Source organism: Psammomys obesus, unplaced genomic scaffold (assembly GCF_907164565.1).
Source record: "Psammomys obesus unplaced genomic scaffold, mPsaObe1.curated_primary_1811, whole genome shotgun sequence".
Lineage (NCBI taxonomy): Eukaryota > Metazoa > Chordata > Mammalia > Rodentia > Muridae > Psammomys > Psammomys obesus.
In genome coordinates, this window is record NW_026596117.1 from 13,108,805 (window position 1) to 13,135,349 (window position 26,545).

Genomic DNA, 26,545 nt, shown 5'->3' on the forward strand with positions numbered 1-26,545 from the left:
AAGGTAAATTACAACCTGGGTGCTTTTTTTTTTTTTTTTCTTAACTGGAGTAATACAAACACCAAAAGAATAAAAAGCCGGAAGCGGGACGGGGTCTGTAATGACCAGCTGCTTTCCGTACTTTTTAACAACCGTTAAAGGCACAGGAGAGTGGATACACGGCAACCAGGCCCACATTTACACACACGCCCTCACACTTACGCTCTTGAGTGTGTACGCGCGCGCGTGCGCACCATGTGCTGTGCCACCTGAAAGCCTTGGTGACATTTCCCATCAACCCTCACACCACCTTAGTGTCCTGCTCTTACTTTCTCAGCGAGCACACACCTGTGCTGTCTCCAGCTGCTCTGCCAAGCGCCTCCGTGGTTGCTTTGTTGAGGCCTTCCGGCTGTCTCTGCAGCATGGCACTCTTGTGAGGTAAGTGCCCATGATTACCCATGGTACTGAGGGGGACACGGCATGTGTCCTCATGTCCTTCCAGGGCACACCATGAAGCTCCCTATTGCTGAAACTAAACTGTGTGGCTGGGGGGGGGGGGTATGCACCAGACTCTCAATTTACTATTTATTTGTGTTCAAAAACGTGTGTGTGTGTGTGTGTGTGTGTGTGTGTGCACGTGACAGGGCAAAGGCCAGTTTCAGGTGTCATTTCTCAGATGCTGTCCACCTTGTTTTTATTTTTTTATTTTTATTTTTATTTTTTTTACATGAGGTTCTTTTTATTGTAAATCATTACAAGCTGCAGCTTGGGCCCACACCTCCCACCGCTTTAGCGCCCACCTTGGTTTTTTTTTTTTTTTTTTTTTTTTGAGACAGGGTCTCTCTTTGGCCAGAAATCTACCGAGTGAACTAGAATGGCTGGCCAGGGAGCCCCAAGGACCCGCTGTCTCCACCTCCCTTATGCTGAGGTTTGCAAGTGTGTGCTACTCTGGGGCCTGGGGATGGGACTCAGACCCTAAACGCTGTGCAGCAAATATTTTATTGGCTGATCCTTCTCCCCAGCCCCAGAGCCTCCGTCTAAAGTACTTTCCCAGCCCTGAGACACTGAGTGGCCTGTGGGAGGACACAGAACCGACCACCCAGTTCATCGATACTGTTCTTCAGCTTGCTCTTTCCCTGATGCCTCAACTCCCCCTGAAGTAGTCTGTAAATAAACTTACAGACCAGGGGTCCTGGTGTGGTGACACTGGCCTGACAGTGACACAGTGACAGGTACATCAGTGAGAGTCCTTCGTGCCTTCTGCTAGTGCTCTCCGACAGCCACCCCAGCCTCCGTCCTTTCACACGCCTCTCCCGGCAGCCCCGGGCAGCAGAGCTGGACGACCGCTGAACACCGCATCCACACAAGCAGTTTTCCGCCCCCGCTGGGCGCACACCTGAAGTGCGGCACACCGGTCTCCGACCTGGCATACTCCCGTGAGGAGCTCTGGACCCCACTGCTGTCACTCTGTGGGCTTAGGGTGATGTTACTTTTAAGTCAGTGTGTTCCACCCGCTGCCGTCTTTATTCTCTGCAATGCAGACTGTCCCAGCTTGGGCAGGGGGCCCCTGAACCTGCCCTTCTGACATGTTCCCACCAATCTCTACGCAGTCCCTTGCTCTCTGGCACAGAATGTGCCAGCCCCCATTTTGTTCTGCTCTGATTTGAGACCGGCTGTTTCTCCAGGGAGCCCTGACGATGACAACCTGTTTTTACCGGTGAGTGACAGTGTTTACTTTCGATAAGGAAGCACACTAATTACTTATTTTTACAAATTAACTTTGTTTGCAATGTCTAAGCCTTAAAAATGAGAAGCAAGTCAGCAAGATGGCTCAGTGTATGTGGCGGGGATGGGGTGAGGGTGTAAAAGTACTCATTGCACAAATCTGGTGGACATTGAGGAGGACTCCACAATGTCCTCCTCTGACCTTGCAGCAAATGGCGTATTGGTGACTTGTGTACTATTTGAACTCCTTGAGAGGCTGGCTCTGACAGGGGGCTTGCTGATCCTCCGGTCCCAGTCCTGTTGTGGGCACCACCCCACAAATACAGTGATGTCAATGTCATCCTACACTCCCTGTCAGGGGATGGCTTACCTGCCTCCAACTGTGACGGGATTAAGGAGAACAACGAACAGTTCAAGTATAAAGACACAGTGCCCTTAAAAACTGCCCGAAGGCAAAGCGTTTCCAAGGAGTTCACCACTGTTCCTTTACCCCGTAATATAAAAGTGCCTAAGTGAGGGAAAGGAGGGGGGGAGAGAAGAGGGAGAGAGAGAGGCTGGAAGTCCAGCCATGGGACACTCAAGGGGGAGGGGAGACTCCACCAGACTGCCTCAACTTCATTTCCAGCAGGTACCATGAGCAACAGGCCTGTGAGGCCTATTTGCTTGGACGATGTTCTTTTACTTGGAAGCTCACCAGAGGACCCACTGCTCTGCCTGGACCACCCAATCCAGAACTGTGGCCGATGCCTGAGTGGAGCTTCTCAGTCAGTGGGGTTGGGGGGGGTACCCTGACTTAATGACATCACTTTCCTGCTGTTTTTGTTCTTTTAAGTGTCACCCAAGGGGACTCGGCTCTGCCTGGGACTATCAGGAATTCTGGCTGGCTGCTTTAACAGGGCTTTTACGATCAATTCTGCTGGACAGTTTGGGCCCCAATTCGATGATATTTATTACTAACTATATTCACTTTTACTTGCTATGATATACTTAATAAACTCACTCATTCAAAACCCAAAGAAGGGCTATACAAGCCTCCCATGGTCCACTGTGAAAGGCTTCTATACTGAATCCTACAAACAACAGAGGCAACCTCCCACCATGGGAGAGACCAGGCTTGCACCCTCAACAACTCTTCAGATCTCTGAAAAGGGGATGGGGAAGGAAAAGAGTTGAGCTGCTGACAGTCCACCTATAGACCTGGTGTCAGAACCCAAATAAGGATGGCAAGGATTAGAAAAACACCCACGGTAGCGTGGGGGTAGGTATGGCTGGGACTCAGGAGCGGCAGCTATCTTAGTTGGCACCGGGTGTACTACTACAGAACCAAGATACTATTAATTAAAGAAGAACTTAAAAACATGAACAATTATAGGGGAGTCTTGGAGAGGAGGAAGACAGTCCATCCAAAAACGTGCAAGGCCGGGCTCCTCCCCTTCACTGGAAAGGAAACCCAAGGGACAGATTTAGACGGCTGTTAGTTTAGTCCCGAGTGACTGTTTTCAGATTCAGGTGCAGGAGCCAGAACAGTGAGAGCTGCTGAGAGAGAACAATGAATCCCTGGGTGCTGGGGCAGAGCAGCCCTTGAAACCAAAACAAGATCTATGCCAGGCCTGCAGTGACCTTCCCAACCCTAAGGAAAGATGCTCCTGTTTGAAAGACAACTAGAACTTACATCCAATTGTGAGAAATGAATACATCTCGTATTTTAAAGGAGATCAGATATCAAATGTGCATACAAAATTCCACCTCGTGTATCCAATGAGGTGTGTGCTGTCACACGCACTCACTCTTCCCTACAAACTCACAGCTCAACAGGTTGAGCTCTGGATCAACAGGTTGCCATCTAGTGGCCGCTAAAGGACAAGGGCCAGTGGAGAAATGGGTTTGTGATGTTCAACCCAGAGGCCTTTCTGCAAAATGGCCATATTTCCCCATCAAGTGTGTTACAAAGGATCAGTCACAAAACTCGGTGAGTGAAACACACTTCTCAGTAGATTTGCTTTCCCCACAGCGCCTCGAAACCTGCAGCCCTTCACTTAGTCCAAAGCTACTTTTTTTCTAGCCTATCAGAGTTTTACACAAAAAACTGGCTACCTTCTAGCCCTCCCCAAACTCAAGGTGCTTCTAGGTTGAGCACGATCCCACTGGGGGATGCTAATCTCCGAGGGGGCCTGCTGTTTTTTACCAAAGGTCAGACTGCTACAGTCTAAACCTGAGTCTGCCCCTCCCCCCACCCCATACATGCCACCGATTTGTATGCTGAAATCTTAACCTCAAAGGCAAAGCAGTAAAATATGAGGCATCACACCCAGGCTCAAAGGGAAGAATTAGATTCAGGAGCTATTAATAATAACAACAACAAAATAACAGTAAGAAAGGGAGGCTGTGAAGGCAGGAGGGGGATGGGGTGAGGGTCACTAAGGGAAGGTGGAAAGAGCAGTGAATGGCCGTGATCAAAACACACTGTATAAATGTTTCATAAGATTTTAAGTAAATAAAAATATTATTTCTAAATTTTTGAAGGTCAATTTTGGACTGAGTCATGAAGGCAAAACTTTTATAAATGGGATTAATATCCTTAAAAGAGCAGCCTAAAGAAGCCTGTTTGTCCCAATCAGCATGTCAGCACAGAACCATAAGGCATCCCTTGACAATCCAAATCCAAGCTGTCGCTAGAGACCAATGCTGCTGGAGCCTCGGCCTAAGTCTTGCCCCCAGAACTGTAAGACACGAGCTTCTGCTATTTATAAGCAACTCTGTCTATGGTTTTTCCTTTGCTATAGAAATTAAGATGAAGTAAAATGTTTATCACTGCATAAAAATACAGGTTTTTATCACACACACGAGTTCCGACTTGAAGCTAAAGCCATTACCTGGGACAGATTTAATAAACTGGAGATGACCAAAACCAGGGGGGAGAAATCTAAAACAGAAGACAAAACAGCCAGAAAGACAGACCGCTTTCCACTTCAGCGCGTATAAACAACTTTGAGCTTTCCTACGGACTAGGTAAACGCGGCTTACAAACACAGGCTTCGGTCGGGTCGGCCAGCAGCGTGGTTGCTATACTAGTGAGCCCTCTAAGTATTATTTCTAAGTCCTGCCCCGAGTGGACTTTGTCTTGGTGACAGTTACCTTCGCTGTCAACCTGGCTGCACGGGGAAGCCTGACTGTCAGTGCGTGTGGAGGCGTTTCCAGAGATGAGTCAGGGGCGAGTGTGGGAAGCAGCACCCCACTGCCTGGGGTCCTGAACTGAGCCAGAAGGAAAGACAAAGCTAAGCATGTGCTGGTGGTTCATAAGCCTCTGGAACGGACTTAGCAGAGAAACGAGGACTAGCTTAAAGCCACAGACCGGCGAGCTCCTAGAACATCATAGGCAGAGCTTACAGGGCAAGCCTGGTCAAAGTGTAGAAGACTAGCTAGAATGCCAACAGAGAGGCACACAGGAGACTACCCACCCGCTCTGGGGAGGGTGGGGTGGTGCACAGAGAGCTTTGGGAACCAGACTGGAGACCAATCATATTTGCCAAGGAACTGGCAACAGTCTGTTCATATCCTAAAATTGAGGTTGAGTCCCAAAATAATGGTCTATTTTGTCTAAGAGAGGAAACTTGAGACAGAGTAATATTCAGGCTGCGGCATGATTCACTACCTTCACCTACATTTGCAGTCAAGAGAGGAGGGAAGGAGTGTGAGCATGGCTAGTGCCAGTTTGGCAAGGAAGGGGCTTGAACTGTGGTTACACTGAGATTAAGATGACAAATAAAATAAGTACAGAGCAACTGTGATTGTTAAAAGAGCCTAACTTTGTCCCTCACTGATCGATCACACACTATGTAGTAATGCAAACTCATTTGAAAACTTTCATTTGAAGAGTGACTGATTAAAACGGCACCTGGAAGAGGACCACCTAGAATACTTGGGAAGGTCTTTCCCTGGGATCAGCTCGGAAGGCACACAGGGGATGTTGCAGCCGGGGCCAGGTTGTCTTTAGAGCTGGTAACATAACTTGGCACTGTCCACGTGTGCTACTTTATCAGACATGCAAAGCACAAGAGCTATGGAGTCATGGAGAGTTGGTCCAAGGTCCCCTAAGGACACTGAGGCCAGGCAATGTGTAGCAGAGAAGGAGTTTCTGCACAGAGCTCCGAGTGGGCTGTGCATCAAGCAGTGGAACTGAAGCCCAGGTTGCAACGCAGATTCCAAAATACCACAGATGCCAGGAACGTGGGCATGTTTCCTGAGGAACGAACACTGGCAAGTACAAGGAGAGCTGGCCCAAGGGAGATGCCACGAGAACCACAGGCAGCAGCTGGAGTGGCAGGGCTCCTCCAGCCCAGTGGAGCACAGACGAAGCCATCGTGAGCCCTCCAGATTCTGGACATGGAGCTTCAGGGTTTTGTGTTCATTTAGCGTTTCTTGTCTTACTTGGGCCCATCTTTCTGGCTACCCTCCCACTCTCCCCTTTTGGAATGGGAGTGTTTATTCTTCTGCCGTAGTATGCTGGAAGTATATTTCTTACTTCCTTAATTTTACAGGGCCCACAAATGATTGATTGCCTTTACCCTGAGACTTGAAGACTTCTAAGTTAGTATACGTGCATTTGGCATTATGAGGGGGCTATGAATCCATGAAGAAGCCGGAGGAAGGATGCTATAGTCTGACTGTAAAGTGTCCACAGCAGGCTTGTGTTTGAAAACTTAAGTCTCTGTGTAGCGGCATGGTTTTGAGAGGTGGGAGGCATGGGAAGTGAAGCCTTGCTGGAGGAGGCAGATCCTGTCTCTGAGCCATACCTTCCCCATGACAGACATCTATTCATACCATGGGCCCACGTGAACCTCTCCTCTCTTGGGCTGCTTCTTGCATTAGTTACTTTTCCATCACTTTGACAAAACATTATAATCAAGGCAACTTAGAGGAAGATTAGGGGGTTTTTTTTGGCTTACAATTCCAGATGGACAAAGAGTCCATCAAGGGATTCACAGTGGCGAGTAGCAGACATGGCAGCAGGGCAGGGAGCTAAGAGGTCACATCTCCACCAAAGGCAAAAAGCACAGAGCGTGGTCTAGAAGAAAGGCAGGGGCTGTCTGATCTCCCAACTCCACAACCAGTAACATATTTCCTCCAGCAATGCCATACCTCCTAAATGTCAACAAACAGTGCCACCAACTTGGGGAGCAAGTGTTCAAATACCCAGGCTGTGGGGCACATTCTCACTTAAATCACCACACTCACTCTCAGGTCGTGGTGATGAGACAGGGCAGTGGTTTCCCAACCTTCCTAATGCTGTGGCTCCTTAATACAGTTCCTCGTGCTGTGCTGACCCCCAACCAAAAAATTATTTCATTGCTACTTTATAACTGTAATTTTGCCTCTGTTATGAGTTGTTTGTAAATAACCGTGTTTTCTGATGGTCTTAGGTGACCCCTGTGAAAGGGTCACTCAAACCCCCTATGGGTTGCAACCCACAGGCTGAGAAACACGGAGAGAGAATCTTGTTCATGGATATTCTTTGCCCAGGATATGGCACCTGGCGTATCGGTGCCATTCAAATACTTCTCCAACAGTTGGCTAATCTAGGGAGGCTGCAGGAAGGTTCTTAAAAACTCGAGATTGCACCTCTGAACTACAAAGTACAGTAATTCTATCCTGAACTATCATCTACAAGTTGGGTAAGAAAACCAGGCTCCAAATTTTACGCCACACACACACACACAAAAGATAGATTCCTCTGCCCTTAAAGTGGGTCATATGTATATATGTATGTAAATATATGTGTATATATTTATAACATATATATATATACATGTGTATGTGTGTGTGTGTGTGTGTGTGTGTATATGTTACTGAACCCTGAATTTCTAGAATTAGGTCATAGTCAACCTGCACTACATCACAGAACAGACTAACTGCACTACATCATAGAACAGAGCTCACAACTGAGAGGCTCATGGCATCAATGTCCCCATACAATGGAGAAAAGGGCCTTTTTTGGGAAGGGTAGCACTCGCACACATGGGCAAGGCCTGGCATGAATAAGAAATTTTGTAAAGATAAATGTCTGTGAGAAGCTAAGACTATATAAAAATGGGCACCCTACCTTCTACGAACAAATGAAATGGGCCTGAGAGATGGTGGTGCTGCCTCGAAACCTTGAAGGCAAATCTTGACACGATCATGGCATTCGTCATTACAAGAACACTTTTTTTTTTAAAGTTTGAGTGCTCTATCTGTATATACACCTGCTCGCCAGAAGAGGGCATCAGATCCCAGTATATAGATGGTTCTGAGCCACCATGTGGGTGCTGGAAGTTGAACTCAGGACCTCTGGATGAATCACTGAGCCATCTCTTCAGCCCCATGGAACACTAGAAAAGAACAGCTATGAAACACCCTTTTCAGAAAGCGACAGAGAAAAGCAGCAAGAAAAATGATGAGTCGGCAACCTTCAAAATCCCTCGGTGAAACTCTTAACATGATAGATATCATTAAACAGGGATTTCAGAGGCCACCACCCCAAAACTGAAGTGTGCACCAACAAGGAATGTGTGCTTCTAAAAGGACGGTGACCTTCTCCTGACAGTCCTCTGCCACCGACAGTGCTATAGCAGGAGAACCTGAGTTAAGAGCCGAAGTCTTAGTTTTTCTTCTCAGCTCTACTTTCACGAGCCCCATATAGTTCTCTGTAAGTCCCCGGTTTCCTCCTTTGGGCAATGTTCAGAGCAAACCTGACCTGTCTTTTTTACACCATGAGGGAAATGGGAGAAGGGCAAAGAGAGGGCACAGGTTATCAAGGCACAGTGTGCACGGTGCGGGCTGTTTCACCAGACGGGCAGTGATAGCAGAAGCTAGCAAGTCCATCAGGGCTTAAACAAAATCATGAAACCATTTCAGATACTTTAATCCAATAAAATTGAAGTCTGTTATTCCTAGTTAAGGGGAAAAGAAAGAGAACAGTCCTGGTTTTCAGCCCAAAGCCAGCTAGTGCTCCTCTTGGACACCATCTGAACTGTACCCCTCTCCCAAATTTATCCTTCTTATATAGCAAAATAATGTCTTTTTAAATGAAACTCAAAGCAAGAACATGCACAGGCACATACAAGGGCACACGGGCACACACACACACTAAATACATAAAGTTACTAAATTTTTTTTTAGTTTTTATTTAATTTTTATTAATTACAGTTTATTCACTTTGTATCCCAGCTGTAGCCCACTCCCCCCTCTCCTCCCAATCCCACCCTCCCTCCCTCTTCTTCTTCTATGCTCCTCCCCCAGTCCAATGATAGGTAAGATCCTCCTCCCCTTCCATCTGACCCTAGCTTATCAGGTCTCATCAGGACTGGTTAATTTTTTTTTTCTTAATCTGGACAAAGGGGTCCAACACAGTTAACAAAACTCACTGTATGGACTGAAAATGTAAAATAGACACTAAATTTGTAAGAGACCAGATCTTAAAAAGAAAGAAATATAAAATAGTTTAATTTTTTAAAAGCATGTTTCGGGCATCTGTGTATTCAATAAAATGTACTGAAACTTTATCTTTTTAACATGGCTATTATAAAATTTTACATTACATATGTGGCTCAGATGCATGAGAAAAAAGAGAGCTGTTTCTTTCTAGAGCTACTCCAGAGAAATACCAATGCTCTCCTCACCACACGTACAATAATATACACACTTCAGTTACTAAAATACACCCACTATTGTCTTCAGAGTGGGTGTGGTCTCTCTATCTCTGGCCAGAGGGAGGCTTGCCACATGACCAGGCCTCTCTTCTCTTACACTCTAGCATGTCCTGAGTCCCCGGGGGTGGGCGGCCACTAGAGGCCATCAGAACAGCCCCTCTACCATCTTCTAAACTCCTCTACTAGCCACCCGAGACCCTCACAGCCCCAGAACTTACTGTAGAGAGGTCATTCCTTTCAGCCACTCCTGTAGAGTAAAATAGCCCATGTTTTGTGCATCCAATTTCCAAGCTAGGACAAGCATAACTACCTGTTAAAATACAGAGATACAGTGACAAATCAGACCTCAGCAATCACCTACTCCAGGGCCCTGCAAGAGCTTCTGCCCACAGTGGCCCAGTCACCAAGGTTTGAAGGGTGGCTTCAAAACCGAGTTGGTCTGGGTTCGACAAACACATACAAAATGTCAGATAATATGATAAAACTAGTGATGAAATTATTTTTATTATAAAACAGTTAATTAAAAAATCAGTAGGGTTTTTAGACTGAGGGTAAAAAGAAATGTGATTTATAGATTAGTGGACCACTAGAACCACCCCCCCTCTAAGGACACCGTATGTTCCTCAGTTACCTACAGTAGACTCTCTCCTTGGCTCAGAGATGTCCTGCGATACTGACACGTTAACATCAATTTACTCGGTGAACCACATTCCGAAGTAAACTATGTATATTATCAAGTCAGGTCTCTACTTAGTCCTCACCGCAAAGACTAGCAGAAAACAAGAGCTGAACGTGGATGGCCCCATGGACATGCTAACATGGACAGGGATATAGGAGGCCTGAACCCTACACAAAGAAACTATAGGCAACTAAGAAATGCCAGTAAGAAATGCCGAGAGTGGGAGAAACAGTCTTCTCTGGGAAAGAGAGTACGTACACACACATATATACACACACACACACAAACACATATCAATGAAAAAAGGTCAAAGAGGGGTTCATGGATGTTCTTCACTCTAACCTGTTTTATTAAACATGTTTTATGCAGAACTTTATAAACAAACTATTACCTCAATTTCTCCTTCCCTTTTCTTCCTCCAAACCCATCCATACACCACCCCTTAGCAAATGAAGACTTGACTTTTATGGACCTGGTAACATTTCCTCGCTATGGCTATCAGGAGGTGGGGCATTAAAACGCCTTTAAAGCGGTTGCCAGTGAAGACGAAAAGGCTTTGCCAACATGGACTTCAACGCCTGCTTTATGGGCCACTGCCTGTGGACGGACAGCAGGGTTTACTAAACAGCACCTCCTTCCTCAGGAGATAAAACACCATCACTTCCAGGCCATCTCAGAAATGAAGCACAGTAGTACAGACCTGGGAACGATCCAACTCTGAATTTAGTCTTTTAGTCCTCTACATAATTTCACATATCAAGACTATCTCTATTCCTACAGAAACAGAGTTCTAAAGGGTTCCCAACTGCCAACAAGGATGCCAGGAATAGCTGCCTTTTCTCGAGAACTGTTATGGGTGAGGAACTTCAAGCACTTTCTTTTCCAGGCAGAATCAACTCCAAGGCATCCTACTTGGAGTCAGGCTTTCTGCCTCAGGTTAAATGTTCAGCTTGTTGGGGGTTAGTCGGGTGCTGCCTATCCTAACGGTGATTACTAGCCCCCAAGTTGCTGATTACTAATGGTTACTAGCCCTCTGGTTGCTGCTCAGAGGAGCCTGTTCTCAAGTATACCTGTCCTTGTTATATAAATCCTAAGATATTATCCCCGATTGGCTAATAATAAAACGCTGACACATCTGGGCAAGCGGAAGGATGGTGGGCGTGGCTAAGGTTCTCAGGCTTTGAAGAGAGGAGGATCACAGGAAGGAGAAGGGGACTGGTATTGGAGGAAGAAGGAAAAGGTAGCTATGATGGATTAGCATGGGGAAGAGCACATGGTCAAACTGATGCAGCCCAGATGGGAGAATAAGCAAGTATTTGCAGGCTCATGGATGGGAGGTAGCCCAAATAGAAATTATTAGAGTAGATGGCGTGGGATGGGGGCTGGCAGGTAAAGCTATCTTAGGTAATATCTGCCATGGCCCACGTGAAATAAGACTATTCTAAAATCTATCATGTGTCTGTGTCTTAAATTATTGAGTGTGATAGCAAGTAAGATAATACCACCATAATGATTATAGGTTAATAATAAACAATATTAGACCATACCTTTAAATTAACCACAACATCAGCTCATGCCTCAAATTGCTGTAGCCTAACCCCGCTCTCATTTGACCTGTGGCCTGCCCCTCTTCCGTCGCTCCTCATTGCCCATTTCTCTAATCCCCTGCTGGGCCCAACTCCCTTCCACCCTTCAGCTAACACCTAGAGAACACTGCCTCCTGAAACCCAGTAGTACCATTGTCCCTGTACCCACCGATACCATCAGGTGGTGACCTGCTCATCTCCAAACCTTTACACCAAGGTGAATAACTGTTATCAAATATTGGAATCAGAACAACTTAAGAAAATTTTTAAAATTTTCAAAACAACAAATCCACATAATGAAACACATTGCAAAGGTACTTTAGAAAATTTAACCCTTCTCCCGATGAGACTGCGGGGAGGGAGTAGCCAGCAAGGCAGAGAAAGGGCAAGGGTAAGAAAGGGAAATGGAGAGCAAAAGGTGTAAAATTTCAATCCTTGGTTTTCATTAAGAGCACAGCATTTACAGGGGCACCAGGTGTCTAAAGGAAGGGTGTGTGTCTAAAGGAAGGGTGTGGTCCCTGGAGAGCGCTTCCAGACTATAAACTCCGTTAGGATCTGCCATGTTTGTTATACTGGCAGCTGGTGTCCAACTTAGTTGCATCATCTTTGAACCAGGGCACATGTGTGAACATAAGTTTTCACTTTAGTGTAACATATTATGTGAGAACAAGAAAGAATATTTAACACAAACATGATGCAGAGAACTAGGCAAAAATAATTATGCATACATAAAATAACTCCAAATTCTAAGGGAAATATTTAATGCTTTCACACTAAAAATCAGTCACTTTCTGAGCTAAGTTCAAATAGAAGTAAAAGACTGCAAAAAATTAATGGTAATTACCACCTACTCAAACCTTTATGAATAATTACTTAAAATCCGGAACTCTACTGAGTTGGAATAGCTACTGAGGGGGATAAAGGCACACAGCACACGGTGACTCCTCCCCACTGTTCATCTGGCACTGTGGGTACCTGTGCCCGTACTCTTCTTATACATTGAGATTAATCACTTAATGCACCTTTCAGATACAAGAAATCGAGCCATCACAGTTACACCACAACAGTTGAAAAGGGAATGATCGGGCCGAGCAGTCAGGGCTCACACCTTCAACCCCAGCACTCAGGAGGCAGAGGCAGATGGATCTCTGAGTTTGGGACCAGTCCGGTCTACAGAGTGAGTTCCAGGACATCCAGGATTATATAGAGAAACTGTCTCAAAAAAGGAAAGAAAGGAAGGAGGGAAAGAAGGTAAAAAAAAAAAAAAATCCACTTACAAATCAAACTAGAACTAGAACATATTTCTTAGCTGGCCTCACACAAACCAACACACAATTACTTCTTCTATTATTGCTTTGCTTGGAAAAAGAACAAATAGAAGCAAGAAAGAAAGACCAATTTCATGCTGCCCCAGAAGGTAGACTTACATTTTCTGGTTCAACACCAATATCTTCACAGAATTTCTCCATGCCTTCAGGACCCACCACGTCATCCGTGCCTGTAGTGAAATGCGGTGTCACATGAATTAAATTTGCCACACTCTCAAAGACAGCGGAGAAGAATGAAAGGCTTGACTAACTCCTTTGGGAAGAAATCAAGTACAAATTGGAAAATACTCAATTAAGCCTTCAAGGATTAAATCTTGGAGGATTCTACTTTGGACTCTCGTTGGAATCATCACTGTGTCCTTCAAACTTTGGAGAAGGCAGTCAGCTCCATGTAAGGAGAAAGCTATTTCAACAACTGCTTTTTAAAGCATCTAAAAACCCAGTATTTTTATCTGGTAATGACACCTATAATATATACATGTAATAATTTTTAGAATCATCACAAAGAGCCACATACTAGTCTCTATAAAATAGGAAAAATAACATGTTTTTACATAGCCAAAAAAAAAAAAATCAAATACAGTCCTACATCTCTAAATTCAACCAATTCAAAAGTATTTGAAAAAAAATTATGTCTGTATTAAATTCATACTGATTTTTTTCCTTGTCATTTCCTAAACAGGACATAATACCTACTGATACGGTATATACATTATGTTGTATATTTAGTATTATAAATAATATCTAGAAATGACTTAAAGTAGGCAGGCCATTTTCATATGTCATGACCCATGAACTAGCGCATCTGACATAGAGACATGAGTACTCGAGATTTTTGGTCTCTCCAGTCATGGAACCAATGTCCGGAATGCATCATGGGATATATGTCATTTTGTCCTCTCTTTTTATAATCTGTGTGTGTGTGTGTGTGTGTGTGTGTGTGCATGTGTGTGCATGCAAGTGTGTGTGTGTCTTTGGAGGCTCAAAGAGGGCACAGGATGCACCTAAGCTGGAGTCACAGGTGGTTATGGGCAGCATGAACAGGTACTCAGCCCCTGGAAGCTCAGCTCATCTTTTCAGCCAGTTAATCCTTGCTATATACCAGCTCCCAACTCTCCAGTTCCAGCTCTGTTTCTTCCTGTAGACTGCCCTTGCCTCTACTTCAGCTCACATTTGTTCTTTGTCTACTGAAATTTGCTCTTTCCCCTGGAATTCTTGCCAAAGTCATCAACAACTCCCTAACTGTCCAATCTAATGGATATGTTCCATCTTCATTTTATTTGATCTCTGGAGGTTTAAAGCAGTTCTTTATTGAAGAAACTCCCCTCCCGTGGTTCCGGAAATGTCTTCTCCTCTGGTCTTCCTCCTTTTTCTCTTCTTTTAGCTTCTCTGGAGGCTCTTTTGCTCATTAAAATGGAGTGTAACAGTCAACCTCAATGTCTAGTCTTCAGACTCTCATCCAGAATTCCCAACCACGAAAGTTTTAACGACTCCCCAGCTCCCGTCCTGACTATCTATAGCAGTGGTTTTCATCTGTCCTAATGTTGTGATCCTTTATTACAGTTCCTCATGCTGTGATGACCCCCATTCATAAAATTATCTCCGTTGCCACTTCGTAACTATGTTGTTATGAATCATAATATGAACACCTGATACACAGGATATCTGATCTGCAATCCCTGTTAAAGGGTCATTTGATCTCCAACGGGGTCGCGACACACAGGCTGAGAACCCCCAAGCTACAGCACCATCCTGACTCTAGTCCCAACAGCGGTAACTAGATTAACTGGGCCTCCTCCCCAAGCTCACTGCTACTGCATTTCACTTTCCAGCAGCGCCTCACAGAGACACTTGACTTCTCTGTGCCAAACCTATACACCTAGAAATAAGCCCAGAGTCACTCTCCATTCTCACTCCCCAGCCGCCTGACACCAAATGCCAGTGGTGCCCCACCGCCTCCACCCAGCCCTGGCTCAGGCTCCATTCTCTGAGAGCCCTGACCGACCCTGCACACAGCCACTACAAGGTCCTCCCCAAGTACAAATCCTACGCTGGTTTTAATCCTCCAGCAGCTCCTCATTACGTAAAGTCTAAGCCCAAGTCTGGCACATCAGCTAAGGCTTCTATGGTTTAACAGCGCTTATTTTTCGGCTTTGTATCTTCCAACTGCAAAGGACATTTCTCAGAAACACATCAAACCTACCTACTCCTGAATGAATATATATAAGGAGCTGGGATACAACTTAATGACAGAATCCTTGCCTAGTATGAGCAAGGCCCTGAGGTTCAATCACTTGCAATTAACACACACACACACACACACACACACACACACACACACACACACACTCCCAGATGTGAAGGAAACATGATGGTCCAAGCCAGTAATCCCAGCACTCAGAAAGTCAGGAAGATCAGGAGTTCAAAGTCAGCTATACTGACAAGGTGAGGAGCCAGCAGATGTTCTGTGAGACGTTTTCTCAAAAAACAAAATGGATGGAAGGATGGATGGGTGGACAGATGGATGGAATGAAGCGCCAGAAAAACCTACTGACCTCTGTGTGGTTCCACTATGCAATACATATGCCATACTTTGTGTCTCGGCCTGTCCTTTCCTTCCTTTTCTTACCCTTCCCCCTTTCTTCCCTGAAGAATTCATTCAACTGGTGAAAGTGAAACCAAATAATCTCTGCCAACTCCTACCTGCATGTCCATGGTGACTCCATGCTGGGGATGGTTTTTCCCATTCAGCACACTGCATTCAAGAGTGTCAGTCATACTCCCTTTCCTGAAAGTTCAAGAGCCAGTCCTATTTATTCTCCTTCAGCCTCAGCATTAACCCGGCAATGCTTAGTTAGCACTTACTCAATGGGTGAACTAGGGGAGTTCCTTTCAGAACCTCCTTTGCCATCCGAATCTAGTAAGCCACTGGGGCCAGCAGAATGTATCATCTTCCTATGTCTCCGTTTCATCAATAACATTCATCAGACAAGTCACAGAGTAGGCACTGTGGCAGTGCTTGGTTGGGATACAAAAGGGGCAGGGGTACCTCAGACCCTGTCAAGGGAGCAGTTTCAATACAAGGCCATGAGTTTCAATACTAAGCCACAGGAAAAGCACTGTTTTCCCAAGACAAATGTGAGCCTTGCAGGAGAACCTCCTGCAAGGGCCTGCATCACTTCCTGCCCAAGCTCAGCCCCTTCCTCACAATCTCTACAAGGAGAAGCATTTTCTCTGTGCTGCTGTCTTCCCTTTACTCACAAAGGGTTTTTTCTTCTTTTTTTTTTCCCTCAGAGCAGCAACAGAACTTGGGCTGTGGGTTCCGCAGAACAGCAACAGAACTACAGCCTCTGGAGAGGACTAGGGATCCGTGTGAACCAGGCTACCCAAAGCCCTACCAGGCCCACCTTCACTTCAGGTTAAAAGGCAGGGAGCGTGTATCTGACCTCAGCCCAAACCAGCACACCTGCTAAGGCCAGCCTCATGGACCCTCCCAGCCTTTACGCACAGACGCATCCTATAGCGAACACCAAAGTCTACCCTGGTACTTCTCACAGACTGTGACCAACCTGCTCTTCCAGTTTGTGTGCCCGAGATAATCAAAGTGAATGTGGTGCCAAGCGGGGCTTTCGGTCATTCCCAATCTGAAGCCATTTTTCCTACTGATAAGGTACAAGAAGAAAAGGCTAAAGATGAGGAAAGCGTACTCAGGGACTACAAACACGGATAAACTCACCCGCACCAGCTGTGCAGGGATCAGTCTCTGCGGTTCCCCAGCAGGGACCCCAAGGGATTGAAATAATGTGGCTATATTTTGACTTCCAAGATGTCACCTTCTGAGAGCAAAGAAAAGCGAGAGGGCAATTCCATCCTGACCTCTTTTTTAAAGAAAAAGACTCATCTACTTTTAAAGCACACACACACACACATACACACATGCACACAACCAAAATAGCGGTGTTCTTATGCCAGGTTTTGTTTAAAATTTCCACTGTAGTAGGGTACAGTGTCACACACCTGAAATCCCAGCACTTAGGGAAGCAGAGGCAGGCGGATGTCTGTGAGTTTGAGGACAGCCTGGTCTACAGAGTGAGTCCAGGACAGTCAAGGCTACAGAGAAACCTTGTCTTGAAAAAAAAAAAAAGAAATAAGAAAATTCCACTTTATAACATATTTTCATAGAATTAAATGTGACTCAATACAGGCATTCAAAGTTTCCCCATAACATAGTCAGAATGTGGAGTACTTTCATCCACTCAGCCTGTTTCGGAGCCTATGGAAACTGTCAACTACTTTTACATCCAATTAAGCATGTCTTCAAAGATTTACGTTGTAACCAAGCATGAAAACCGATATACTCCAGTACCCCAAAGGGTTTCTACCAGTGTCCGTGCCCAGCACACGAAATCCAGCTGGGAATTCAACCAGCACAGAGGCACTTCACAAAGACACTGAGGGAAAACTGAAGGAGTCGGGGCTGTGTCCTTCCAACAGCACACACATGCGCGAACACACACACACGCATACACATGAGTGTGCACGCACATGCACACACAAGGAAGATGCTCTTCTCCCAGTGCACACCTGGTCCCCCAGGTCAGTCTCTGTGGGGAAAGGGCGAGACTCTCATTAGAGTGAAGGGTGGAGTGAGAGCGAGGGGAAAGGGAAAATGTAACATTTATACTTAAGTGTACACTTAAGTATAGAGAAGGCAGTAAGCTAATGTAATCCAGGAGCCCCAATCCAGATTCTGCTGATCAGGAAATACTGTAAGAAGCAGAAAGAGCAGTGACTGTCAGATAGCAACTCGGAGACAGCATTCCAGCAGAGGGCCAGTTGAGCCGAGGTCGGGAGGGGATGTCGAGAATGGCATACGTGAGCTGCTCTATTTACTTCTAAGTAAAGATGACCAAAGACATGTGGGAGTCGGTCTAGAACCAAGACTGATGACAGAAAGATGGGTGTGAAGATGGTCTAACAGCCATGGTGAAAAGGCCTAAAATTTGGCAAGGAAGATGGAAGGTCAAAACACGTATGGCTAGATGACATTCTTCCTCTCCCTTCTCAGCAGCAGAGGGCACGGGACCTGTGCCGTGACTGTGCTGCCCAGCCAGTCACAGTAAGCTGCAGAAGTGTGGGTGGACTTCAAGACATTTTAAGGGGCAAAACAAACATTTTCTGCCAGGTGATCTTTGAAAACAGAGGAACTGGATATAAGGAAACCTCAGTGCAAAGTGAAGTTCAGAACAGCAAAGCTTCTTTTAACTTCGATGCTTAAACCAAGCAATTACCCACCGTCAGTAGTCTAACTAGGTGTCTTAGCAATCCAGAGGGCTGCTCCCAAGCGCATTTCATCTTTTCAGTTCCTGTCTAGAGTTCTGAACTCCTGGCTTAGCTGCTGGCTATAAATAGGGTAGTTGGTGATTGGCTCCAACTCTATCCCTTTCTTCCTCTCTGCCTCTCCTGCCACCGCCCCACCCCCACTCCAACGTATACACACAGATACAGACACACACAATGTGAAAAGTATATGCTTTAAAGTTCTGTACTCTCTCCTAAGATGCTCCGTATTTCCCCGAGGATCGGTTTTACATGACACAGGCCGTTTCCTACCTGCGTATTCATAAAACCACTCCAGGCAGCGCTTACTAGAGAAGGCCTCTTCTTCAGTCTTTATCCTACTCGACTCGTACTTCCTGTACATGCTACAAATTGAAAAAGCAGTTTGGTGTTATTTAAAGACACTGGGTTCAAGTAGCAGGTAATTTTCACTTTGGCCAAAATCAGACACCTATTCAATCAGTGTTTAACTATATTTTAAACATTTTACTTCCTGCATTTTCAAGCATTAGCAGTTTCTTAACTAGTGATGAAATATACTTTATAATAAAGAATTAAACCAGTCCTTTTTCCCTGGAACAGGACAGGAATCTTCCACAGAGGGCCTCTGAAAGACTCTACTGATCGAGGTATTGAAGCAGAGGCTGAGACTCATAGCCAAACTTTGGACAGGGTGCAGGGAATTTTATGAAAGAAGGGGAGCTACAAAGACCTGGAGAGGACAGGGGCTCCACAAGGAGACCAACAGAATTAAGAAATCTGTGCCCAGGGGTCTTTTCTGAGACTGATACTCCAACCAAGGACTAGGCATGGAGATAACCTAGAACCCCTGCACAGATGTAGCCCATAGCAGCTCAGTCTCCAAGTGGGGTCCCTAGTAAGGTGAGCAGGGACTTTCTCTGGCATGAACTCAGTGACAGACTCTCTGATCATCTTCCTCTGGGGATACAGCCTTGCCAGGCCACAGAGGAAGACAATGTACCCAGTCCTGATGAGACCTGATAGGCTAAGGTCAGGATAGAAGGACCTCCCCTATCTGTGGACTAGGGTTTAGGCATAGGGGCAGAAGAGGAAGGGAGGGTGAAATTGGGAGGAGACGAGGAACGGGACCACAGCGGAGATACAACTGAATAAATTATAATAAATGATAATAAAAAATAAAAATAATAAAATGCAAAAAATAATTAAACAGTAAGCACTTAATACAACTATCTTATCCACAATCAATGAGACTTAAATAGAATAGTTATTTGATAACTTTGCCTCACTATCTAGAACGCACTACAAGAAATAAGCATTAATAATGCTCCTTTAAAAACATTAATTATTCCTATCTCTCCATCAAATTCTTCTGATTTCTGTGTCCTGAAAGTCAGGTTAAGCACAGGCATAGGCTAAAGAGGAATTTGCCAGTAGTAAGTGATGCCAGAAAATATTACACAAATAAAGAGAAACATCAACTCAGGTCCAATCTTCCAGAACAAAACTAAACCAGGTGCAAGGCTGAAAAAAGTCTCTTGGGTGGATCATGGCTTAACGTAAGCCTGAAGCCTCAGGAGAGAGAACAGGTCCCTGGCATCCCTGCTCCACTGTAGGCCTGCTAGTTAGCCAGGGCAAGAGGCATGGGTTATAAGCACAGGAGGCCCTCACCTTGTGACAGGCCTGAGGAGAGCTTCCCCCACAGAGTAGACAGGAGCAGGAGCGCCAAAATGTGGGTTAGATACAAAAGTGTATATATATTTTAACCTACTATATATACCCAGACATTAATATTTATGGATATAATTTTATTTATATAACAATATAAAGATATTAGATAAGTTGCTCATGAATTTATTCATGGACATTTATTTGTGACCCAGACAATGACTGATTAGCTGTGCAGACCTCTGACAGAAATTCTGGCATCTATTATCTCGAGAACATCACACTGGAAGGAATTAAGTTATTGAAACTACAAACCCTGAGGTGGTGGTGGCATACACCTTTAATCCCAGCACTCAGGCAAAGGCAGATGAATCTAACCTGGAAACTACAAACCCCAACTTCCCTTTCTCCTACATTAAGTTGGTTTCCTGGCTAGAGATGCAGTGGACACAGGTTGAGGGTTCAAAGAGAAAGGGATCAAGCATTCTCTCTTAGCTCCGAGCCTGTCATTGTCAATAAACTTGTAGTTCAACGAGATGACAGCATAAGATAAGAATTCCCTAAAAATAAAACTTGCCCAAAACTATACAATGGAAAAATAATGCGGTAGCTAAAAGAAACAAAACATTGGTGCACATTGATCATAAGATGAACCTCAAAAGCATTACGCTGACTGTAAGACATGGAACACATAAGACCACTTAGATGAGATGCTGTAAAGGCCAGGCCATGCTGACATAAAGATGCGCACTTGCCTGGGGCTGGGAGGCACTGACTGGGACAGTGAAGATGTTCCAACACTGGGTTGTAAGGACAGTTTGTACACCTCCCTTAACTTAAAAAACAAACCGAATTACACTTAAAATTTATCAACTTCATGGTTCATAAATAAAGTCATTAAAAGGCCAAGAATCAAACTCAAAATGTCACCCGAATTGCCAGTTTTTAAGCTGACTTTTTTGTAGTACATTAATATCATACCGAATTATAGTGGGAAAATAAAGCACATAAGTCTGCATGGGTGTGAGAATTTATCAGCTCCCTGAAAGCAAGGCACTTAGCTTTGTAAAACTGAAAGCCACTGGCCGGAAGATAGCTAGTGATTAACCTAAGAGTCACTCTCTTCTCCTGAGTAACATTTTCTGCTGAGATATTAACTGTGGCATTATTTTCATTTTTGCTGTCCATCTGTGCTCCTCCAACCAAGTTGTAAACATGAAGCGCAACATCAGGAAAAGAACAAAAATCAGCTAATTCCTTCCATCTAAAAGATGGAGACTGCAGCCCGCTGATGAAATGACTCAGAGTAGAAATGGGGAAAGAAAGGAAAAAAAAAAAAGACAAGGCATGAAACTTGTCACGTGATGAAAGGGAAAGTTACTGATTAAGATGAAGGCGAAACAATAAAGATCCCTGAGAAAACCACTGGCAGCATGCCATCGTTGGCATCAGCATAGTTAGCAGTGGTCTGTCTGGGTGTGATTTGAGTACCTTGTTTTCTAGTTCTCATTACTATTCTCAGCCCTGTGAAAAGAAATTTCTCCTGGCTAATACTCCGGGTGGGAAGGACACTTGAAAAGCTGCCTCGCTCTAGCCCTGTGGCTGCAGCCAGTGAGGCCCTCTCCAAAAGACGGACACCCACTCCTGACAGGCTTTGCCAGCTATGCGTCAATGAAAAGAAGCTGATGTCACCCAGTTTCACAGGATTAACTGATTAGATAAAACTAATTTCCAACAACTCAACATTGCCTATTTTCTTCTTAAGTTCTACAAACCAAGATATAAAATAAGCATGCTTAAATGGCTGTACTTTGAGGTGCCATCCACAGAAAGAAATCCTGGAGGACTCTGGCCAGCATTTGCCTGCAACAATGCCCCTTCACTGCATGAGGCATGCTCTGGGTCAGTGGCCTTCACCCTACCTGTCGTGCCTGCTTTTCTTGGCAGATAAATCATCCCCGGAGGCAGGTCTCCTCTTCTTCCTTGGTGGCATCACTTTACTAAAGCAGTCCGAAGAACTGCAAGACCGCAGGCTTCCTACGGAACAAATTTGGACCACACAAAATTAAGGCACGGCACACATTACTTCCAAACACTGTCACCACTCAATAACCAACCCCGTGGCCTGCCTACCCAGTGCAGTGGCTAGATGCTATCCGTCAGTATCATTACACAGAGAAAATGAGTTCTAGTTCCTCCTAGAGGAACTAAAGTTATAGTCAAGAAACGAACCCTGCCATTATGAGTGAATACTCCCTACCACCCCCAAATCACAGCAGAAACAGAAGCGAGCTTTACTGCAGAGACCACACTCACGGAAATCACCGAGAAGTCCTGCTTTTTCCATGTCAGCTCCTTCAAGACCAAGTGTCGTGCCCTCCCAGACACACACTTCATGAGGCAGAGCAGGGTAAGCAGTAAAAGCCTGCCAAGAATACACCCAAGCATGCCAGTCCTAACGGCTTCAAGGGGTATTGGGGCTGAGGGTGGGGGTGGGGGTGGAGGAGGGCGTTGGAAAGGTGGGCAGAAATCTGACTTCAAAACAGAAGTCTCACAATCACTGCGCCTCGTTTCCGCCCCTTGAAAATGACTGCCGCCTTCAGACAGGGCTTGTGTGAGGAAGTGTAACCGTAACTTAGAGGAGGATATGAGAATCTGGCGATACCCAGTAACACCAGACATTTACATGGTGTTGCAGGCCCTGGTTTTAACCCTGGCGTAAACTCCCTCAAGTCAAGCTCCTGGTGAAAAGGCCTGTGAAGAAAGGGGCGCTACTGTGAAGAGAAGGAAGAAGCCAGGGAAGTGGCAAAGCCAGGATTCAAATCTGGGTTGTCTCACTGCAGACTAGCTTAAACCATAATCAGAAGATATTAAATACCCCCTTTTGGGCAGGAGTGCCACCAGGCGTGCCATTTAGTTCTCACAAGAACCCTACACAATAGGCAATGGTAGCTCTGTACCTATAGCTGGGGAAAACCACAACTCAGGCATCGCCAACTTTCCCAGGCTGCCAAAATGACTATATGCCATTCCTCCATTGCTCCTTCCTCAGCTTCTGCTTCAAAGGTTGTGACTAGCCATGCTGGAAGCACACTAGGCTATGGCAGTCTGCAGTCAATGGGCACTTGGCTCTTCAGCGAACACTGTCGTGTGAGCAACTGCCAACCTATTTTAGGCCTCTTATTCATTTGTTATTTGAAGAATGGGAAAGGCGTTCTCTCACAGTTTTCATGAGGACAAAGATCCATTCAGCACATATTTGATGACACACAATGTGTGTAGGTGTGTGCAGCCCAAGGGTAGGGCAACTTGGGAGGTTAGTGGCAAAGCCAGCTCTCAGCCACCTCAGCTGCGAGCTCTGTAACCCTAGCGCTAGGAAGTCCAGCTAGCTATTAAAGGGGCTGAGAATGGAAGGTTTAACAACCTGGCAGAACACAGTGGAAAGGAAGTTCACAACTTCTATGATGACCCAGAAACCAGAGAAGAGTCTGGGGCAGGGGGAGTGGCTCCATGGCCAAACAGAGGCCACTGTGTGAGAAGCAATGGCTCAAGCTGCATTCCGTAGTAACGAACTAGAATGATGGATGGGGTCAGATCACTGCCAGCCGGGAGGCCTGACAGCGGCCAAAGCCACAACTTACTGTAAGCAAGGACGAGCTAGAACCAAGTCACAGGTTACTTTTACCATTCGGCTACATTTCAGGGCCTCCCAAACAGACTCATGCCCACCCCGCATACTAGACTGTCCCTGGGCAGCAGAGCCCGCTTGCTCCCTCGGCCCAGGCATGGCATCCAGCAGCCTTGGGCAGATCACACCCAGCTACCTGACCTGGAGCCTAACTACATTTTTCCAAGACTGAAGGGTTCCCTCAGAGACACAAAGCTCTCTCTACCTCTCACAACAGCAGCTGAGAACAGGAAAGGAGCCAGAGAGGGTTGCCTCCCACCCCACACCCCACTCACCTTCCCCACAGAAGAGTGGCCAGTTCTCAAGCCATGCCACAGCCTGGGCAAGGTTCAAAGGCTGCTGCACTATCAGCTTCCTCACACTTCCAGCCCTGAAGATGATGCTCTCCTTGCTTACCGATGTCTTGGCTAAGGCAGCACAATGAAAATGTTGGTGCTGCCTAACCGGAATGCTGAAACGGAGTCTGGGAACGGAGGGGAGTGTGCCCACCGCCCTTGATACGAACACTCGTGAAGGGAAGACAGCTCCTTCTGAGAGCCTCTGGTCTAGCAGCAGCCTTTTCCTCCCACAGTGTTTTCAGAACACGGGAAAATGCACTTCTCTCTCAGTCCACGAGAAATGAGCACTTGGAAGTAATGTCTACCCCAGTAAAACCTAACTCGCTGGCTCCTCAGCACCTGCTTCTTTAGAAAGAGCAGCGCAGTGTCTACTTTTGCGGCTCCTACTCACCACAGCAGCACATCTTTGGTAAGCATGCAAACATCTCACATCAACCAATTTTCTTACACGTCTTTCTTAACCGAGTGTCTTAGTCTGGATTTTATTGCTGTGGGGAGACACCATGACCACGGCTACTCTTACAAAGAGTAAGAGGCTTAACTGAGGCTGGCTTACAGTTTCAGAATTTTCGACCATTTTTTCATGGTGGGAAAGACAGTGGCACACAGGCAGCCATGGTGCTGAAGGAGGAGACTGGGTGCTACACTGGGCATAGCTTGAGCACAGGACCTTAAAGCCCGCCCCCTCACAGTGACACACTTCCTCCGAGGCTACAGTGCCTCCAACAAGGCCACATCTTCTGATGGTGCCACCGCCCATAAGCCAAGCATTCAAACACATGAGTCTATGGGGCCATTCCTATTCAAACCATCACACCAACAAATGCTTTCTTCTCAAGGTTTCTCAAATCAATTTTTTCTCAAATCTGTGTGGCCCTTACTCATATTCTCAAGTGTGGTACCTTCAAAACTTTTATCTCCTAGCTAAGAGACCTGACTTTCTTTCAGATCATCCTTCTCTAAGTATCGGCATAAGCGAGTAACTGTTACTGGCTGTTTTCCACAATCACGCTGTGTCTACTGTCTCTGATGACTGCTGCCATTCAAAGCACTCTGCCCCTGCCCCTCCATGGCTGTTTCACAGGACAGATGGGGAAAACACAGACCAACAGAGAATGTTCCTGGCTATGGGAAAAGCAATGTTTTGCATGTTTGCTGAAAAGAACAATTTACCAACAAGACTTGAGTCAAAGGCATGCACAGGTTCTGCCAAGCCTCTGCTTCCTGCTTCCTCTGCTCCTTCCCTTGCCTGGCAGGTCACAACCAGAAACTGCTAGGACTTGTTAATGTGCACACACAGCAGTGAACGTTGGGCAGGAGTGGTCGGTGCCTATTACCTCAGCCTGTAATCACAGCACGCCGGAGGCTCAGGCAGAAGGATGGCAAGTTCAACACGGGCTACCTAAGGGAGTTCAAGGCCAATTTAAGTTGAAGATCAAGACATAGACTCAAGACAGCAACAAAAATACAGAAAGGGAAATGGTACATCTTTGTGATTTCCTGCTGGATTCCCTTGTATAGATACAGCAAATATAAGAATTTACAATAGCAAAAATAGTTATTGAGTTCCATAGACAATTAAGCATTAACTGAATAAATGTGTTCCTACAACATGCATAAATCAAGCTGCTTAACAGCAGAACATTTCCAGATACTTGAAACACCTATGAGTAGATAATGTACCATCATTTCTGATTTATCTCCCCATTTGTCAGCAAAACTAATTCATATTTACTGGCAGGTAGAGTGCATGCTTCTTAAAGCAACTGAGAAGAGTCTTTTTATAATTAAAAAAAAATACTTAAATCTAAATGAATGTTCTATAAATTTCTGTTATTTATATCAGTAAATTTAGGCTTCAAAGCTTAAATACATACTTTACCACAATTTGTATCTTTACAGAAAAAAAAAAAATCAGACGTAGATAATACAAGCAAGGAAACAGGCTATATAACCCACTTGACCTTTTAGGTGGAGAGGATGCAAGGCCATGGCTTTAACACACTCAGTCACAAAGCACTTCCTTTCCATACAGCCTGCCCCCACAGGAGCACACAAGCCAGGCAAATGCTCTCCTGCTGACCAGCATTCCAGCCCTTGAGCTTTCTGAGACAGGAGTTTGTTATAGGGCTTGCACTCCTGACTAGGTCAGGCTGACCTTGAACTATCAACTCCTTCTCCCTCAGCCTCCGGGATGTCGGGAGTACAAACACAGGCATATATATTAAATGGTATAGCACTTAAACAATCATTAAAGAGACAATAAAAATAAAATATAGGCCCAGCAAGATGGAACGTCCAATAAAGGCATTTGTCGTGAAATCATGACAACCTGAGTTTGATTCCACGGAATCCACATAAAGAAGAAAAGAACATATTCCAGAAAGTCCTCTAGCCTCCATGCATGCAGCTTGGCATGTGTACCTATACATGCATACACATAGCCCCCACACAAAGGTACATGCACAATTTAAAAACCCAATTGTTATAAAGGTGTTTTGTTTAGTTTAGTTTAGTTTAGTTTAGTTTAGTTTAGTTTAGTTTAGT

At 45.3% G+C, this 26,545-nt stretch overlaps 1 protein-coding gene and 1 long non-coding RNA gene across 13 annotated transcripts in view; one reads left to right on the forward strand and one right to left on the reverse strand.

Moving 5' to 3' along the window:
* Positions 1-26,545, reverse strand: part of Dcun1d4 (defective in cullin neddylation 1 domain containing 4) — a 66,783-nt gene that overhangs the window by 13,862 nt on the left and 26,376 nt on the right. For 5 of the 8 annotated variants that reach the window (XM_055629373.1, XM_055629372.1, XM_055629371.1 and 2 more), the window contains 4 exons: positions 21,895-22,009; positions 18,599-18,690; positions 13,085-13,155; positions 9,611-9,702 (listed from right to left, as the gene is read on the reverse strand). In XM_055629373.1, coding sequence (XP_055485348.1) covers positions 9,611-9,702; positions 13,085-13,155; positions 18,599-18,690; positions 21,895-22,009 — 370 coding nt within the window. The remainder of the gene's footprint in view (positions 1-9,610; positions 9,703-13,084; positions 13,156-18,598; positions 18,691-21,894; positions 22,010-26,545) is intronic. The other 3 variants (XM_055629377.1, XM_055629375.1, XM_055629376.1) reach the window with 2 other exon arrangements.
* LOC129692851 (uncharacterized) lies at positions 88-4,773 on the forward strand. Of its 5 annotated transcripts, none has more exons than XR_008722769.1 (4): positions 88-417; positions 816-1,211; positions 1,300-1,696; positions 2,330-4,773. It is a non-coding gene; the product is annotated as an uncharacterized LOC129692851 (long non-coding RNA). The 5 variants fall into 5 exon arrangements; XR_008722767.1 differs by having other exon boundaries at positions 816-915; positions 1,002-1,696; XR_008722768.1 differs by having other exon boundaries at positions 816-907; positions 1,002-1,696.